This window comes from Columba livia, chromosome 3, assembly GCF_036013475.1.
Source record: "Columba livia isolate bColLiv1 breed racing homer chromosome 3, bColLiv1.pat.W.v2, whole genome shotgun sequence".
NCBI classification, from domain to species: domain Eukaryota; kingdom Metazoa; phylum Chordata; class Aves; order Columbiformes; family Columbidae; genus Columba; species Columba livia.
The window spans coordinates 104,362,302-104,375,902 of record NC_088604.1 but is presented as its reverse complement, the minus strand read 5'-3'; the positions used below and the strand labels follow the sequence as shown (position 1 = coordinate 104,375,902).

Here is a 13,601-nt window from a genome sequence, read left to right as displayed (position 1 = left end):
CTTGTGTTTGCTGGCCTCTGAAGCAAAACCATCAGCTTCTGCACCGAGGTGTAAAGCAGTGATCCCTGCAGCCAGTCCTGTGGGCGAGGAGGAGATCATTGCTGCCAGTGCGGTGACAAACAACCAGGCAGGACCCGAGGGAATGGCAGGAAGATGTGCCAGGGGAGGTTTAGGTTGGACATTAGGAAAAGGTTCTTCCCCCAGAGGGTGCTGGAGCACTGGAACAGGCTCCCCAGGGAGGTGTCGCGGCCCCAAGCCTGACAGTTTTCAAGAAGAGACTGGACAACACCCTCAGACACATGGTGTGAACTGTGGGGTTGTCATATGCAGGCACAGGAGCTGGACTCGATGGTCCTTGTGGGTCCCTTCCAAACCAAGGCATTCTATGATTCTGTGACTGCTTACTCCACAGCTGCCATTTGCTAGCTAAGTGTTTCTCTGTGGCCTTGGTCACTTGACCAAACAAGCCTGTCCCACCCTCTGGCTCTCTCTCGTGACACCTACCATGCTGCCCAGTGCCCAAAAGGCACACCTGCCCACGCGTCTCTCCCACCGATGCACAAAGCAGCACGGGTTCTCCAGTGACAGGGACTGCTGGCCCTGTCAGCCCATCCGTTGTGATGAAATGTATCTCCAGACTGACATGATGCTGCGCTGGCCACCCCACCTGATCTAAACTGCTGCTAACTGGGACTGGAAATAAGTCCAAGCTCTGCAGCAGGCAGCAGCCAGTAGTTAAACAGGGAATACTGGCTGCTAAAACCTAAGAAAAGTCTTAAAGAGATTAGGAAAAAACTGGCCTCAACACTCAACTAATGCAATAATTGAAAAATGCTGCATCTCTATGTGAACAAAGTCTGCTTTTTTTTTCTGTGCAGTGCCATAAAACAAAATTGTTCGTGACTATGTACCACCTGCCTATATTTTATTATTTACACAGTATAGTTCATTGCATATACATACTTAACTGATTCTTTAAAACACCAGACTGCATCTCCCCCTAAAACCTTTCTTTTTGTAGACTAACAATGTCCTGAAAACACAAAGCCTTTCTCTCACCCCACTTTCGTGGGGAGTGGGGAATAATCTTTTTTTATCTCTGCATGTTAAACTGACTCACCAGCTACACAATATGGCTACAGTAAGAAAGGATGCAGATGCCTTCTTTTTTCCTTTCAGGGCACAATCAAAGGGAAATGAATATCTCTATCCATTCCTTCCTCTTCCGAGCAAGGGTCAGAAACCTGAAGTGAAAACTGAGTAAAAAGCCCAATTCTTTATGTGCAATCGATTCCAGACCTGAGCTATACAGCAAGGCAGTCACTAGGCTGAAGCCACAGGCTGATTTCAACTGCATAGCATTTTTTTCTCTTTTTCCCTTTTTTTCCCTTCCTTCTCCTGCACGGATGAATTCCTTCCACCTTTTATTTGGCTAAATACAGTCCTAAAACAGATGTGACTGCCCACCCAAGGACAATTTAGCCATGTAATTTGTTTGTAAAATGGAGGTTTGGGATACATTTTGCAAGGGGAGCAGCCTTGAGGCACCAAAGGATTCACTTTACAGCTTTTGCTCCCCAGATGAATGGACAATGGCGGCTGCAATGCATCACTGCTCAGAGCAGTGGGCACGCTGGAAGCACTCGCGTGACACCTCCCTGGGTGGAGGCTGAATCTTGCTAAAGGTGAATGAAATTCTGTGTATTGTTCAGCGTAATCACTGCTCTGTGCAACAGGCTGCACAACACAAAGGAGGGGAATCATTTATCCATATACGATTTATCTTCCAGAGCTGTTCTTTGATTGCTGTGCTGTGTGCGTGAGAAAGATCAGCACTGAACTTCCCAGAATGGACAATTCTGCAACACCGGTAAGGAGTGAAGGCTCTGATTCCAGGCATCTCTGAATCTACCAGAACGCCTCTCTCCAGATGAGGAGGAAGGGGTAACCCTATAATAGATGTGAAACTTTATTAGAAATGGGGCAGAGAAGCCCTTCAGGACTGTAAACCCTTGACCCATGGAGAAGTTTCAGTCTGAAGCTTACAGAGTAGACTTGGCTGGCACAAATTTACAATATTCCCCAAAAGTCACTGGTATTGTATCAGCGATGTTGGATGAATATTTGGTTTACACATATGATCAATTCTTGCTTAGAGTCCGGAAGAATCACCACGTGTTGGCTGAACATTGCTTTCATTATTTATGTGAAAAACACAAGACGAATAACGTGCAATAAGCTGTGCGCTGGCAGTATCCTGATCTCCCATTAAGTTGCATCCCATTTCCTGACACCTCCTGCAGAAGCTCTTCATGTCCCTTACAACATCTTAACTTCCCCCCTCCCTCGCATTGCCTCCTTCTCCTCCATTCCCTCTGCTCCCTTGCATGTTTTTCAGTGGCTGAGCTCACGGCAGTGTGCTGGTGTGTCTTGCTCCGAGTCACACAGGTTCTTGCTGGCAAGCCAAACAAGACAACTGTTGTGCTCAGTGGTCATTCGAGGATGGCACTTTCTCCTGGGAGATAAGAATGCCTTCAGCACCTCTATTAAGTTTCGCTGAAACTGGACAACGAATTTGAGGTTAGTGGCAGGGGAGTGGGAAGAACAACTGGGGGATGAAGGTAGAGAATGAACACATAAGTCTTTTATCTTCTGCAATCAGGATGAAAACAGAAGTAGGTGCAAAAGACAAGGTAGTAAGGAAATCAGATAGAAAAGACAAAACTGGGGGGGCGGGGAAAGAGAAACCAAGCAAAAATGACAACAGTAATTCATATGGTGCTTACTGCACAGTGAGCAGTGCACCTCTGCTACTGAGTCAGTCAGTCAGTCTTGTGTGTTCAGTTCATTCCTGTTGGAAGCAAAGCTCACAAAAGCCTGTTTACTCTGCAGTGTTCCTCGTCTTTCCTTTCCATTAACGGACCTGGAAAACTAGATATCCAGTCTGCTATGCCTGCTTTCTACCTTCAGTCCTTCAATGAGCAATAGCAGGAACAAAGCAGCTCACAGTTCACTAAGAGTAATGCAAAGATAGAGTCGACAGTACTGAGCCACGGGCCTCATGTGCAGGGGCTCTGTCACATCTCAAGTACATGCAGATGATGAATCCACTTCCACAGCTGCATCCCGTACCTTGCAGAGCACAACGCCCCCGCCACATCTCACCTCTGTCAGTGAGTCATTCTCCTGGCCTTGTAGTTTCTGAGCCAGCAGTCAAGCTTGTGCACCAGAGGCTGATTTCTCAGCACTCACAGCTGCCATTAGCCCCTCAGAAGCTGCCCCAGCAGCCAGAGAATGAATTACCCTGTCATTCTCACCAGGCATCCACTGCACGGGATGGCAGCAGAAGCAGGGCAAGGCAAGGGGAAGGAAGCTTTTGGGAGTGGAACTGAAACACAGGGATCTGTGTCTGCACATAGGCCAGCCACATTCACCCAACTGTTATGGAGGGACTGGAAATTATTTTTCTGAAACAGTTCTGGCTTGTAACTACCCACCTGCCTTTGAACCTCAGGCTTTCTGCAAGAGTGACAAGCATGGGACAGAGCAGAAAACAGCAGCCTCAGTCCCAGGTCTGCTTCAGTCCTGGGAGAAAGTTAAATGCAGAAATAGGGGAGGATTTCAAGGTGCTGGTAACAGCAGTGTGTAGTAGTAGTTAATGGTCAGTCCCAGATAACCTCATACAGGTCAGGAAAGACAATGAAAGAAGTGGCAGGAAAGGAGAGCAAAGGCAAAAAGAGAAATAGCAAGGAAGTAATGTATGCTGTGCCTGGAGTGAACTGTCCACCTCTTCTGACATGAGCTTTCACGGGGCTAGCACAGAGCTACCGCTAACAGAAATGGAAGCCCTCGCATGCAAGGAGGAACTGATGACTGGGGTAGGGGCAGACAGAAAGAAATCCCTCAGCTCAGAAGGCTCCCGTGACTGCACCCTATGAAGATTAAAGGCTTTCCATCCACAAAAGCAACTGCTTCATCTTACTGTAAGTAGGTAAAAATTCCTGCTGTTCAACACTAATGTTCTTGGTGCTTCCTCACAAGACTCTGAGCTGGCTTCTCCCTCTAATTCAATGAGCCCAAAAGATGATTTAATTGCAAAGTGACGGATGCCCTTGCCCTACACCATCCTGTTTCACCTGCCACTTCATCCATCTAGCACAGCCTGCCCTGGCAGTTTTGAACAAAGCACCTCATGGGCAGCCCATGCCGTTCTGCTCTGCACCAGATGAGAGCAGAGTCCACACTGTATGAGCTAACAAAGGCACCTCTAGGTGCTACAGAAAGCCAACCTCTGTTTATAAAGACTGCTCCAATTTCAAACATCTCAGCTTTCTGGGTGTTTAGCCTTCTATCCAGGCAGGAGCCACTTTATTGCAATCCATCCAAGACTGCAGCGCTCATGAGCAACACACCATTTTATATGTCTGAAAACCAGATTGCAAGGAAAAAACACAAAGTCGATCTGTTTCCAAATGCCTTGAAGAATATTCTTATTTATATGTGTTAGATTTGATGTGTGTTTCTCTTGTACTGACAAAATCCAGCATTTTGCCCTGTGTCAAAGAAATGTAGAGGCAAAGTATGAAGCTGGGCCATGGTGCTAAACTTCAACAACATCTGGGTGCTTCCCTGATCCAGGGGCTCAGAGCAAACTTTATTCTTCTGAACTACTGATTCCTCTCTTCAAGTCATAATTTATTTCTCATACATTTCTAACTGACTCGTTTCCTACTGATGCTGATTTCAGTGGGAAAATCTTTAAAACTCTGGACTAAAGATATTTTCTATTAAGTCAACAGCTCCAGGCCTGATTCTCTTCTTGCCCGTGTCAAACTTGGTACTGACAGCTAGCCACAGAAATGCACCTGATCAGTAATTTAAATAACGGATTTGTCATTACTAGCTTAATGCTTCCCCTCAGTCCTCCCCCAGAGGGTGTAAGGAAGGTAAGAGTACAAGTTAGGGCTTTTTTAATTGTGTTCTTTCTTTAGATAGTATCTGTAATGCTATCTAGCAAAGTCCAGGGATGAGGCACCTCTGCATAACCCCAGCAGTATTTTTCCCTACACATCTGCATCCTGCCAACAGAGTCGTCTTCTAGCAACAGAAATTTTCCGACCCTCTAAAATGCTGTGAAACAGCAGCTGCATGATCAGCTCTTTTATAGTTACATACTTGCCTTGTGGCAGTAGCTTACTAAATAAAACTCAATTTTCACTTTTCTTACCGGTCTAGGCCGCGTCTCTCTCAGGAACGATTTCAGGTCACCTCCAGCCATGAGCTCCAGCAGGATGAAACGGGGCAGTGCCTGCAAGCTCACCCCGATACAGCGCACAATATTCTGGTGGTTGAACTTGCTGTGGAGACAGGGAGACTCAATTATGGAGCAGCTTTGATCCAAAAAGCACAACTACAGAAAAGAATAAAAATGTGTTGCTGAGGGGATTTTTTTTTTTTTCAGAATAAGTAACAAATCTCAAAGGCAGGGTAGCTGGATCAAGCCAAAGTGCTACCCCTGCACTCTCTGTCCGTCTGCGTAGTGCAGAAATCAAGGTGGGGAAGTAACAGCTTTTGGCTGCTTTTCCACCTCCTGTATTCTGCATCCTTTTTGGGCTACAGCAGGACTCAGGGGTCACACGAAGCAAAGAATGTCTGCTAAAATAAAAGTCTCCTCCTAATTTCACTGTCCAAGCGGCAGAAGCTGAACCAGGACAGAGTTGTTCGAAATAATATGCTGACACAGGGATCTGCTTATGTAGGGGGTATTCCTCAAGGTCTAGACTAGTATTTCCATTTTTCTCCAGACCTCAGTATGATGGGAAACTATTTCTGTGGATTCTAGGACTCAGACACTGAGACGTGATATGACAGAAGCATTAGGTCAATGCCATATGTGAGTTTTGAGTGGTCAAACCAAAACTCCTAAGGTTTCTTTTTATCTCATGTTCTGATCTCTAAGAGAAATCAAGGGACCCTATTATTAATTCTGAAAACTGGGCCTAAAGATTTTCAATCTGGATAATGAAATCCACTGTGGAGTCTCTTGAAAATTCAGCCCTTAATAACTTGGTTGCCTTGGTGTCTTCATTTGTAAGAATACAAAAGGATGGTAATGCCTATCCTCTTTGTAAAATACTGACAGCAATGGGCTAAAATTTCTGTATAGATGTGCTTCATGGACATAATCTCTCAAAGCATCATTTTCCTTACATTGCTGGGCTTTGCAAGCCTACACAAGTGCTTGATCTTATTCACACATACCTAATAATGAGAGCTTCCATGAGGAAATCCAGCTCATCTTGCTCTGAACACACTTCTGGCAATGTCTGGAAAAGAAAGAACAGGTTGACAAGGAGAATATATTTAAACTTACAGATATAGAACACCCGACACAATCAAAAGCACCAACATTGTCTGTAGTCATCCTTGTGATTGCTGCATTGTCTGCAGCAATCCTCCATGTCAAAAAAAGTGTTCACAATGAGGGTGGTGAAACCCTGGCCCAGGTTGCCCAGAGAGGTGGTAGATGCCCCATCCCTGGAGACATTCAAAGCCAGGCTGGATGGGGCTCTGAGCAACCTGATCTAGTTGAAGATGTCCCTGCTCATTGCAGCAGGTTTGGACTAGATGAGCTTTGGAGGTCCCTTCAACCCAAACTGTTCTTTGCTTCTATGATTGTTTCACTAAAATAAACCACATTCTAAGGTAATAGCTACACCATTACTAAAGTAGATTGTGAAGCCTGTTGAGGGATACAGATGAGAACACATGGCCCATTAATGCCACTGTCATCTTCCTCCCAACAAAGGAAATAGCTCAGAGCATACAGGGAATGGTGCTCAATATATGGGACTCTGCTGGATGAGGAATGAGAACCACAGTTCCTGAGCTCTCAGACAGTTCAATCCTGCTACCTCCCAGCAAGACTATGAACTATAACCAGCAGTACGACTGTGCTGCTATGTAACCTCTAGGTAAAAACAAGCTAGCTGGGCTGCTGAAGGCCTAGAGAACCCTACCAGGGTCTTGTAGGATTTAGTTTCACATCCAGTAAATATCCACCTTGTAGTGGAGTGGTGAGATCCCTGGAAAACCAGACATCTCCTACCTGCATGGTCTTCAATGTATGTGCCAGCTCCTCTTGGCCCTGTGAAGACTTTTGGCCTTTGACTCAAAGGCTTTGGACAGGTTACAAAACCAGGTGTAGCATGTGGAGGATGGACAGAGGATGGATTTATTTCTTGTACCTGCTGTCTTCTGCAGCTGTATGGGAAATCTTTGCCTATTCACTACTTACAGACCCCTTTTAATAGACTCACAAGCCCATATGCTACAAGTTGTACCATCACTATGATGGATTAAAGTCTTGCAGTAGAGCAGCAACCTTTCCAGCCACATCCTTCAGTAACACTTAATTCATCTTCATTTTTATAATGCATTGGGACTCTTGGGTGAGAGGTGCATGAAACCATCATGATAACTCATACACTGTCACTTACTTTCACAGCCACCTGCAAGGGAGTGGGGTCGCTGGGGATCCCTGCCACCTGACCTTCATATACCTCACCAAAGGCTCCGTGGCCCAAACCCCTGGACAGACCAGAGAAGACAAGAAGGTTTTACTACAGAGAACACACATTATAACACTGTGGTCACAGCTCACAGAATGGGCTCACAATTTTCATTGCAGTGAAACAGGGAGAAGTGGATATTGACACTGAGGATATCACTCCTCACACTACACAGGGGACCAGAGCTTGATGTGTTCTTTTCTTCACCTATAATGTGTTTAATTGGTAGTGAAAACAATCTCCCAAAGTGAACAGTCCTCGGTGCAATCAAGCTGCTGGCAGTGCAGTGTGTAATGGATAGCACTCTTCTATGGCTTTGGTGTCAGTGCTTTAGTGGTGGGTGCTCCATAACAGGTCAATAAAGGTAGGTCATAAGCCTTGGTGTTCCCATACCCTAAGCACATTAAGAGTTCCCATGATGTTTATGCATCATCATTAAAGAAAACATTGAACAAGAAACTAGGAAGCACAATGGTTCTCAAAGGACCTGAATTCTTAACCAAGTATCTTTTCCTGATTTATTTTGTGATTCTGGGTAAGCACCTAAGCCAGTAAATGGTGATGATAGTGCTTTATAAAGCACTCAGCTCTGGAAATTCATGCTGAGATTTGTTTCTGGGACTGATCATATTATGAAATTTACAGTTTTATTTTGAATAAGGGTACAAGAAAAAATAATTAAGAGTAATTACACAACAGATCCTATCCTGTGTCCTTGCGATAGAGATATTGCATACCTGTCTATTCAGTGTTCACTCACTCAACATTAAGTTAACTGCTACAACAACAGCTACACCACACAGGTGGCATATTGTAACAACACAGCGAACTCTTGCAGAGAATGAGGCTGCATTCCAGACCCTTAGTCCTTCTTAACCCTGCATGGGCTGCACATCGGGCAGTTGTGGTTTGAGCCTCTAAGAGGCATGCCTGCATCTCGATCTGGGCAAAAGGCTCTCTTCTACAACCTGGACTTTCCTGGTAGAGCCAGGTCTGGCCTGAGAGCTGCACTGATTCTGTTCTCTGGTGTATCAGTGGACAGGTTTTGCATGGGCTGTTGCCCTGCTGGCAGTTCAATCAGGTGCTGCTAAGGCCAACCTGCTCTGTTGTTGCATAAGCTCTGTCTGTCGTTTTGCCAGGATAAAGACCAGTCTAGGCAGCGAAACCGCAGTGAGGACTTGCATTGCCTGTGACTCAATTGCTTCTTTTAATAACATTTTGTAGGTATCAGCTTGAGACACTGTTCTTGGCTATGCCTGACCAACTTGTTACAAACTGAGGGTATAAACCAGATCTCTACAGCTTAGTTAGTTATGCCTAACCCATCTTCCAAAATGCCCACCTTCCCCCGCACTTATCAATTCCTGGCTGTAGCCTGTGCTCTCTGCAGCTTGCCACACTTCAAAAATCCTTTCAGAGCCCAAGTGACAAAGGCAGCAGCAGCACACAGTACCCTGGAAACTTCCAGCTGTAGACCAGCAAGATGTGCAGGTAAGGGGAAATGAGGTAAGAGACAGAAAACCACTGCTGACTGCACAGACTGCTCTGAGCATCATCTTTTTTAGCACTGTAAGCTCCCTAGTCTTCCAAGCTCTCATGCTTCCATTTCTTGGCTTTTTGAGTAAAACTGCACAGTACCAGGGTAACGTCACATTCACAAATGGCATGCACTGTACCCTGGAGGAGAGCAAGGTGGGAAAGAATTCTGAATTTTCATGTTTTCTTCTTAAGAGACTGTTTCAAACTTTCCAGAAGTTCTGATCTAGACATGACTTTCCTGCTGGCATTACATTCCTGTCCTTTTAATACTGTCTGGCAGTCTCAAACCAATTGTCTTTACCAAAGATGACATCAAAGACTTTTAAAAAGCCTCCTACAAGCCTCAGCCTTTCCAGCATTTCATCAGTTAAAACTAGAAATGGGCCGTTCATTGCACAGTCTGCAAAAGGTGTGTCTGAATTACTGGTGATGACTCTTCAGTTCCTCTCATAATCCCAGAAGATTAACACTGCACCTGTAAAAGGTTAAGGAGACTGCCAAAGTCTAGTTCTCTGCTCACAAGCCTAACTACTGCAGATTTACGTTTTTCTCACAAAAAGGAGCACGAGTCTAGAAGTGCATGAGAATTTGTATGTGCCTGCACAAAGACATGAGTTCACACCCATGTAAGAGAGACAGCATATGTGAGTGTATGGTGTGAAACATGGGGAAGGCAAAGGTGAATTTACCGGATGAGGGAGATGTTTTTTCGAGGCACCTCTTTGAGGTCACTAATGGATGTGGTCTTTCCTGCAAAGCAGTAGTTGGGATTGTAGTCTGTCATGATAGTGGAGGTACGCAGCTTGCTCAGCTTATATTCTGGACTCTGTAACTCCATCTGCATGGCTTGTAGCTCCTGGTGCTTCCGACGATATACTAAATATGGAGAAGACAGTAAACTGGAGACACAGAGTGACTTTGGAACAGGTCAGCAGCACGTGTCACTGGCATTTGCTGTGTGGCCAGTTTTCAGTGAATCAAACCAGACAGTAACACTGTCATATTTCTGTACATCAAATAATTACAGATAGAAAATGGAATCTCAAGTTATCCAGGAACCTTCGATTTACACATCTTATGAAGAAACAGGCTTGCTCATGAAGAAGTAAAATGTATTTCACTTACAGAGATCTCTGATTTCACAGTTCTGAGGTTTTTGTTTTGTTCTGTGTAGCTTAACTGGACCTTCCAAGTACGAGTCTAGACCTGAACTTGAGTGAGTTGGGGTATAACCAACTTTCCTAAATCACATAGAGGTGACTAAAATCTGAAATTATTTATTGCATCATATTGTTTGAAATGGACAGATTAAACTGTTACCTCAAGAATAATACATTGTACATTAAAATAGCTCATTTAAGAAAACTTCCTGTTTCTAAACAACAAAGTTGGACTAAATTTGAAATCAGTTTATGGTAGTATTATGTTTCTTGAAACACCTCACTGATACTTCTGAAATGTCATTAGAAATCACACCTTGAAGGAAGACATCCTGTGGATATTACTTGAAATAGTAACTGATATTGGAGTATTTTTTTTCAAAGCAAGATGCCAGTTGTGAGCAGGTTAAATCACTATTACCCTTACTATTGATTTCTGTGGGAGCTGGATTGACGGTAATAGCTATTGCATCTTCTCTAGCAGATGTTGCTCCGGGGAAGAATTTAAGGGGTAAACATGCACTGGCAAAGGCAGACGGATGTAATGACTTACCCACAAACCTGCCCTCCATTTTCCTCCTCATTGCTTTTGCTTTGATTTTTTAAATTGCTGCTCTATCCTGAGATGGCAACGATAGGTTAGTTGGATGGAAAGAGGATTACTCTTCCACTCCCTGAGAAGTAATTAGTAATTTTAAAGGAGTACTGCCAGGCCAGATGTCATACATGTAGGACCATGTGTGCACAACTGATAACTCCTGAAACTCTTAAAATTGAAACAGCTGCACAAATCTAATTTAAAAGTTGCCATTTGCTGGTCTGGGTGCATCCCTCTGCTCTCCCAGAGAGTGTGGTCAAAGAAAAGTGGCAAAGCTATGGTTTGAATCCCTGGTTGCTTTTTGTTGATTCAGATCTATTCTGCTTTTAATTGAATGCAGGTGAGCAACTTTAAAATAAGAAAATGAAAGGGTGAAAAATACCTTTTAGGATTTCAAATAAAGAAGCCAAAAATTCTCACATCCTACTAAGCAGTAGTTTGTAAAAGGGGAACCTATGTGAGAATTTCAAACTTAAATGTCACACATTAAGAGGCAAATCTGTACACAGGGACGCAAATATTAGCTTGCTTTGAGGCATTATGCACCAACAGTTTTCACAAAAACAGGGGCAGTTGTATTCTGGCAGCTTCACACCACAACACTAGCAGTAATGTCTCTTACAAGATGCAGTTGGTAACTGAAACCTCCTCAAATTGGCCATTGCAGTTAGAAACAACTACAGAAACCAGAAGTTAAGGCGTGTGTGTGCCAAGGTGTCATTAAATACAGCAGTAGCTAAAAATCTGAATCCTTTTGCCTGCCAGTGCCCAATTATCCCTGGCTCGGATCCAGCCCTCATATGACAATATCTTTTGCAGAGAAACACTCACCTATCATGATTCCTGAAAAAGCCAAAATTAAAGCAGCCACCAATGCTGAAGTCACTACAGACAAGACCAAGGAGAGAGGGAGGTGAACCACTGGCTCAGCTGTAACAGAGGCAGGAGAAAAAGGAATTACATTTGAAATGATCTTTCAGCAGCCACTTTTTTTTTCAGATAGATTTTTCTCCTCTTCCTTCTGTTGACTCTGCTGCTGCTGTAGTGCAGGAGCAACCTCTGGCATGAGCAGTTCTCAGGATCTACGACCTCTAATAGCTCATTTTTTCACTTCCCTCAGTTAATATCAAGCCATTAAAACAGATGGTTTGCTATCAACGAATTAACATGTGCACTCTCTGGGTATGAAAACAAGGCCATAAAAAACAGGGGCAGGAGGTTAGGGAGGTGGAAAGAACATTACATTGCCAGGGCACTAAAGTGCTGCTACCAATGCCCAACCACAGCAAAAGCAGAAGGAGGACTGCAATATATCATCTCCTAAATGCACCTAATCCAGGCAGAAAAACCTGATAACAGTAAGTGCAGTACTAAGTATCTCACAGCTGCATGCTCACTTGGGACCACGCAAGGCATCTATTAAGGTTTACTTCACCTTGTCAAAATGACCATGCTTTTTACCCATTTTACAGATGGGAATAGTAGAAATATAGAACAATTTTCCCATGCCAGTGACAAAGCTGAGAGCAGGATGCTGAGTGATCCTGGAGTCCACTTGCTCTAACTGCTGGGCAAGAATATGAAGGAAACCAAGTAATGGAGCTCTGAGCACTTGCTTTTTAAGTAAGGCAAGTACAGGCACTGTCTTTTTTTTTCCTCAGAGATCACTCACTCAGAATTTCTTATTAATTCTGCACATGCACCTTATATGTCCAAACCCACAGGAAGTATATTCTGCTTTACATTGTCCATTTTTTCACTTCTAAGAGAACAGACCTGGAAGTTAAGTTTAGCTGGACAACTCCTTCAGTGTACAAACTTTCATGATTTCAGAGCAGAATGTGAGCATCAGCACAACCAGATGCAAAATTTGACTCTCCTCAGTGCTGCCCAGTATGCCAAACATACTGCTGTAAAGCAAACCAGTGCCTTGGCACCGATGTGTCCATAGCCTAGCAAAATAACTCTGCAGCATATACCATCAGGAAAGAAGGTAACATTCAACAGAAGCCGGTTTTGAGAAAGAGACCAAAGAACACTTTCAGGATGTCTTACAGTCCAGAATACAGATTTTTACCATGCATTTTCTGTTTCACATGCTACCAGCCTACCTCATACATCTACTTACCTATGCAAGACACACCATCCTCAGCCAACTCTGTGCCTGGTTCACAAAAGCAAATGACTTTTTGAGTCTCAAGATCAACACGGCACTCGTCCATCTCACAGTGACTGCAGTTAAGATGCAGCCTAATATCCACCTCTCCGTGCCCCTCTGTCACTAGAGAGTGGATGAAAGAAGCTGAGTTAACTACTGTAAAGATCATTCATATTGTTCCCTTGGGCTCTGACAGAAACAGGGGACACGGTAGACACAATTGCTGGATGTGGCAGGATGGGACCCATTTAAGAAACTGATTTCTCCCCACCTTCCACGGCTCCTGTACTTTCTCATGTAGAAAATAACATTCAGCTAAATAAGCCCCACTGCAGCTGAGGTGCACCAGCTCTCTTGCAGCAGGAGGTCCTACCAGGTTAGGAAGGAGTCTGCTGCCCAGCCTAATAGAAACCTGCCCTTTCAGCAGTCCCTGAGGCTCACCCTTCTCATCCTGGCCTTTCCTCCCTCTGAGATCAAATACTGCAATGTTTTCAAAACCTTCCGGCTGAATTTGTCAGGCCAGAGTTCATCGGTATTTGAAAATACTTTTGGCTGTTCTGAAGCAAACTTTTTTT

The 13,601-nt window shown here is 44.2% G+C and overlaps 1 protein-coding gene across 2 annotated transcripts in view; it reads right to left on the bottom strand.

Moving 5' to 3' along the window:
• ALK (ALK receptor tyrosine kinase) overlaps positions 1 to 13,601 on the bottom strand; it is a 339,668-nt gene that overhangs the window by 12,269 nt on the left and 313,798 nt on the right. For both annotated transcript variants that reach the window (XM_065058665.1, XM_065058666.1), the window contains 6 exons: positions 12,997 to 13,149; positions 11,700 to 11,798; positions 9,800 to 9,986; positions 7,500 to 7,590; positions 6,262 to 6,326; positions 5,228 to 5,357 (listed from right to left, as the gene is read on the bottom strand). In XM_065058665.1, the coding sequence (XP_064914737.1) occupies positions 5,228 to 5,357; positions 6,262 to 6,326; positions 7,500 to 7,590; positions 9,800 to 9,986; positions 11,700 to 11,798; positions 12,997 to 13,149 (725 nt within the window). The remainder of the gene's footprint in view (positions 1 to 5,227; positions 5,358 to 6,261; positions 6,327 to 7,499; positions 7,591 to 9,799; positions 9,987 to 11,699; positions 11,799 to 12,996; positions 13,150 to 13,601) is intronic.